The sequence below is a fragment of the Thamnophis sirtalis genome, unplaced genomic scaffold (assembly GCF_051295495.1).
Source record: "Thamnophis sirtalis isolate CommonGarterSnake01/CBP01778 unplaced genomic scaffold, rThaSir2_p1.2 scaffold_4, whole genome shotgun sequence".
NCBI classification, from domain to species: domain Eukaryota; kingdom Metazoa; phylum Chordata; class Lepidosauria; order Squamata; family Natricidae; genus Thamnophis; species Thamnophis sirtalis.
Genome location: NW_028261384.1, coordinates 57,843,662 through 57,849,661, shown reverse-complemented (window position 1 = coordinate 57,849,661; position 6,000 = coordinate 57,843,662). Strand labels below are relative to the sequence as shown.

At 35.0% G+C, this 6,000-nt stretch overlaps 1 protein-coding gene across 4 annotated transcripts in view; it reads right to left on the bottom strand.

Moving 5' to 3' along the window:
- Nucleotides 1-2,278: 2,278 nt before the first annotated feature.
- ZDHHC3 (zDHHC palmitoyltransferase 3) overlaps nt 2,279-6,000 on the bottom strand; it is a 99,265-nt gene continuing 95,543 nt past the window's right edge. For all 4 annotated transcript variants that reach the window (XM_087712979.1, XM_087712980.1, XM_014055742.2 and 1 more), the window contains one exon: nt 2,279-4,337. In XM_087712979.1, coding sequence (XP_087569105.1) covers nt 4,098-4,337 — 240 coding nt within the window. In that variant the 3' untranslated portion in view covers nt 2,279-4,097. The remainder of the gene's footprint in view (nt 4,338-6,000) is intronic.

Below are 6,000 nucleotides of genomic sequence, written 5' to 3'. Positions count from 1 at the left end.
AAATGAAATAAACTATGATAGTTTGGGCAAAAAACTTTGGATACACCATAGAATTAGATAAGTGGGAAAAACTCTGGGATAGAAATTACAAATTGACAATGACAACCACTTATAAGGAAAACCTGTATAAAATGTTCCAAATGTGGCATTTGCCACCAGCAATACTAGCAAAGTTATTTAAAAATATGTCTGCAAAATATTGGAAATGTAATCAGATACCAGGTCCTTATTTTCACATGTGGTGGACTTGTCCAAAGGCAAAAAATACATACCATATTTTTCGGAGTCTAAGACACCTTTTCTCCTCAAAAGAGAGGCTGAAAATTTGGGTGCATCTTATACACCGAATACAGCATTTTTTGTCTCCCGAGGCCCCGCACCCTTCACCAAAATGGCTGTGCATACCCTTATGGAGGCTTTCAGAGAGCTCCTGGGAGCTGGGGAGGGATGAGAAAAGAATGTGCGGTTGTTTGCCCCCCTCTCCAGCTCCCAGCAGCACTCTATAAACCTCCATAAGGCTATGCATGCAATTTTTTTGACAAAAAACGGGCCAGTTTTCTAAAAAAAAAACGAGCAGATTTTTGCTCATTTTTACCCCCCCACCCCCAGGAACACTCTGCAAGCCCCCCCCCAAGGCTATTCATGCCTTTTTTGGGGGGGGGGGAAACGGGCCCTTGTGAAAAACGGGCCATTTTTGGAAGATTTGCAGAGTGCAAAAATCTTTCTCCCCCTTTTTGGAAAGCTCTTTAACTGATAGATGAGAATTACATTGATCAAGTGCTGTGCCAGCAGAAACACCTACCTATCTACTGTATTTCTCTCTCCATTTCACTCTCTCTATCCCTCTCCCTACCTACCTATACACACTCTCTCTCCCTCCCTACCTACTGCATTTCTCTATCGCTATTTCTCTCTATCCCTTTATCTACCTAACTACTCTCTCTATCCCTACCTACTTTCTCTCTCTACCCCTCTACCTACCTGCCTACCTACCTACCCACACTCTCCCTATCTACCTACTGTATTTCTTTCTCTCTCTCATTGTATTTCTCTCTCCCTATTTCTCTCTCTATCCCTCTACCTACCAACTTACCTACTCTCTCCCCCTATCTACTGTATTTCTCTCTCTCCATCCCTCTACCTACCTACCCTCCCTCTATCTCTCTCTATCCCTTTCTCTACCTACCTATCTAACTACTCTCTCTCTCCCTACCTACCTACTGTATTTCTCTGTCTTTCTCTCCTTGTCTATCCCTCTATCTACCTACCTACTTAAAAAAAATGCCTCTTCAAAACCTTGGTGTGTCTTATACTCCAGTGCATCTTATACTCCGAAAAATACGGTAATGGTTAGAGAAAATGATAAAGCAACACATAGATTTAAAACCAGAAATATTCTTGTTAGGTATATTATCAGAAAATTATAATAAAGGGATTACATATTTAATAATATATGTGCTGACTGCAGAGGTAATTGTATGTGCACATTATTGGAAAAATGAGGATACACCTACAGATGAAAGTATAATTAGAAAAATATTAGACTGCAGAGATGGATTGACAACAATAAAAGATAAGGAAGAAACAGAATATTTTTATACATAGGATATGTTTTATCAATGGTTAGATAAAAGAGGCAGAACTTAAGAGGATGAAAGATTACTGTATAAATGATGTAAGAATTTTATTATATATAAGCAAATATTATTATTATGGTTATTATTACTTTTACTAGTATTTTATTAATAGTTTGTATAAGCAAATTTATACAGACAATACACTGTTTATTAAGCATTTATGTATTTTAAAGAAGAAAAATGTATAAAACAAAACAAAAAAGAATAGCACTACTGATCTCGTTTGAACCTGCAGTACATGAGGGCTCCATTCTTTGCGTACTCACCAAAAGCCTGAAGCGCCAAAACAGATCAAGAAAGAAAAGGATCTCTAGATCTTTGCAAGGTGAATACAGTATTCTTAGGCCTAGTGCCGATGAAGACCCAGAGTGGGGGATTGGCAGTGGGAATATTGCAGAGCTTTTGCATTGTTCATTAGTAAGGACAAACAACTGCAGTGGTAAATTTGTAATTTTGGGACTTTTTCACAACACTACGGAGTGCTCATCACACAACTTTGAATGTTCACTAAGGGAACGCTCATAACCCGGAGATTACTTGTACTAGAAACCAGATGAAGTGGTTATTTAGCCTGAGGATCTTCTTAGGCTCCAAAAGCATAATGCCAATATTCACTTAAGGAAGAAAGCCAAACAAAAATCTTTAGTTAATAGCAGATTAATTTTAATATAGTATAAAAACATTTGGTCTCAGTTGTCAACATAAAGCATTATGAATCAGAGTGGACCCAAATAAGGCACTTATTTAATGTAGAAGAGTCCTTTAAAATTATTCCAGTAAAACCTCAGAATGTATCTTCCCTCACTTTTTAATGCAATTTCTCTCCTTTTTTCCTATGAGATACAAAGAGTCTGAAAACAAACAGAATCTAATTAACATGTAAAAATGAATGTCTGTGGAGATTCTCAATCATCCAGGTCATGGTTTTCCCAAAAGGTGCTTTTCTTAAAAAAAACTTTTAGAAAACTGGACTTCCTTGGGTTTTTTTCCTTCAAACATTTCGCTTCTCATTCAAGAAGTTTCTTCAGTTTTGACTGAATGGGGCAGAAGGGAAGGAACAACCAAATACTGCCAAAGAATATAAATCCTCCCATTTGCCATTGTCCAGTCACAATTGAAGAAGCTTCTTGGATGAGAAGCAAAATGTTTTTTTTTTAAATAAACAAAGTAAGAAAGTCCAGTTGGAAAAGCACTTTGGGACATACAGAAATGTACAAATATAGCAAAGCCATGATCACATTTCTGCCAACTAAGAGAGCTCACAAATGCAATCTCAAGTGAGAAGCAGCATAAGACAGGTTTCTGTGATAGATTATAAAATAACATAGACTATAAAAGAGCACCAAATATTAAAATAAAATATTGAGCCCATTAGAGATTGGCCTTCATATTCCTAACTAATATAACCTTCTCTTAAAGCAGGATTCATTAATCACCCTTCCCAGAGATAATCCTCATTGCCAAATCACAACAGTGTTTTGCAGCACTATTGTTTCTAGAGCTAAAATCAGTCTTGAAATATCTCCAACAACCCTGTCCATGGCACTTTTATTTAGAATGTATTGTATCAATAAACTCTAATGTTAATTGGTCTGTTTTTAAGCTGTACAGAGAATTCACTCATGGGCTTGCCTCATCACTAACCAAATTCATGCAGTAAGACAACTAAGTGCTGGAAATATCTATGCCCTCTTTCTCAATCATATACAAGCGCACACTTCAAGGACTTATGCATGAGCTTCCATTATGTACAGAAGAAGAGAATCCCTGTTCATAATTAGTAATACTTCAGATGTGGAATTTTAAGGATTGCATGAACAAATTACACAGCTGCTAAAATTAGACCATTTGGACATTTGTAAATAATCTAATGACCTCTTTCAAAACAATGAAAGACTGATAACATAATTTAGCTTTTGTCTACAATTGCTGAACTAGGTCTTATAGTTGCCCCATCCCAAACTTTTCTGAGGTGATCAATATCAGTTACCTGAAAAGTAGCCATTATGTATAACTTTTGTAGTTCTGCTTGCAATAGAATGATCATTTGTGGTACAAACAGTGATTTAGAGCACATAAATATCTCCTAGTAGAGACCACTTAAAGTGATCACATTGAACTTCAGCAGGAATTTTAAGGATCAGAATTATATTCCTGAACGTAGATTTTGGCCAGTCATCAAATCTTGAGAAAAAATACTCCTCATATCTAACTGGTTAAACCAACTTTGGCAACCCTAAACAGCATTCTTATTGCACATTTTTAGAAGCTGTCCCATCAAGATGACAGATTACTGTAAATTTTTTGGGGGATTGTACAATTTTTGAAATATAATTAACCCATCACCAGTTAAATGTGTAGGAAAATAGTTGCATTATTTTTGCTTAGCAGTGATACCTTAAAGGTAACTGTCAAGTACACAAATATTGAAAGAACAAACATTTGTAAAGATACATTATGTTAATCACTTAATATATCCACAACCATCATTGGATCATAAAGTGGTTCAAAGGCTTCTTGCGCAGCCATCTCCGATGGAGCAACTGTTGCAGTCCCAGCTGGTGGAGCCTTCTTGCAATTCAGGTCTGAAAAGGGACTGAACCATCGCAGTGAAAAATTACCCCCAAAAGCCAGTTTCATCCCTTCCCAGCCATTGGTTTTTTCCCAGGTTGGCTGCTCTTTTTTAAGCCGTTCTATGCCCTGTAGAAGACAAAACAGTTTACATTTATTCATTAAAGGCACATGGAACACTGTTATAATGTGATGGATAATAGCCTAAATAATTTAAGGAATCTTCTGAAAGTAGATAGAGAAAACCTTCAAAAGAAAAAATATATGACTCTACAATGTTCTTCAGCCATTAGGAAACCAAAGAATATCACAATCAGAAAAATATTGGAAAATATTTATCTGCAACTAGTGAAAAAAATTATATACTCTTACTATACTTTAGATTAGCAGATGCCAAATTAAAATCTGCTACCTAGAATTGTCTACCTAAAATTTCTACCTAGAATTCCCTAAGATACCTTAGTTATATCTCAGAATTTTTCTGATTAGGATTACATAAATCTTATTCTGGAATTTAAAGGTTAATATTTTTGCGTATACTTATTTCTGTTTGTATTTCTTAGAATAACTTGTATGGATTCCACACAAGACTTTTATTGTACAACTTTCTTAATGGAATTGTACAAGGGCTCAGGTTATGCCATCTTTAACTTCTAAACCTTTTATTCCTCCACCCACCTTTTCTTCACACAGAAAATCCATCAGAAGACGACAATGAACAATGTACCTATGGATATGGTCCAAAACTTGCACATACAGCCAACCCTATGTTCTCTTCTCAACATTCAGGAAACTTCAATATGCAAAAATTCTTTGCACGTACTAATAGATGTGCACGTCTATGGAAACTATATCTAATGTTTCAAATGTATTCTTTAAGATAGAGAGTATGTTTTAATTTTAAGGCAGTTTCCTGTGTTCAAAGGCTACAATTACAGAATTAGAGGGATAAAGATGGGGAAAAACAATTTCCAAAGCAATATATAAATATAACATTTTTACATTTAAAATACTCAAATAAAATTTAATATAATGAAATAAAAAGCATTGATCTAAAGTTAACATATTAAGCCAGAGATTTTATTTTATAAATGCATTTCTAAGTGATCCCTTCCAACAACAGCCTTCTGATTCTATTAAAAGCTTTTCTGGAAGATTTCAAAATGCAAGCAAAATGAGACACATTACTGCCATGTTTAAACAGTGATTAAGGAGGCAGTTTTAATTATAAAAAAATGTATGGTGGTTAAAAATTTGGGAAAATAGCATTGGTAATCTGAGACAATAGAGAAAATAACATATTTTAGAAATGTATTTTGCCATTGACTACATAGATTCATTTGCAACTCACAATGAAACACATAAAAAGGGAATTAAGCATTGGAGAATCAGTATGTGCATCATTTTTATATTGAATTCAGTAAGCTGCTGCAACTACAAAATGTTTATCTGATTTCATTCTAGATGTAAGGTTCCTATTCCTCTTTTAGGTTTATTAGGGAAAAAACCAAATGCATCTATGCAATCAGTTACCAACTTGATGTTTTTGAGCTACCCTCTAGATACCCTTGATCCCATGTTTTGGATTTTATGAATCAATGCTATGATTTCCTGTAGGTGAAATTCCCCATTTAATGTGGAAATGCTACAATTATATTTTAGAAATCCAAAAACTTTAGGGGTTTATTCCAGAGTATGTTAGTTTCTGGGCAATCCCCAATGTTGTACTTTCAAAAACAAGTGCTATGAAATATTATAAATCTGCAGTTTGGATTGGATAACCATCAGAATC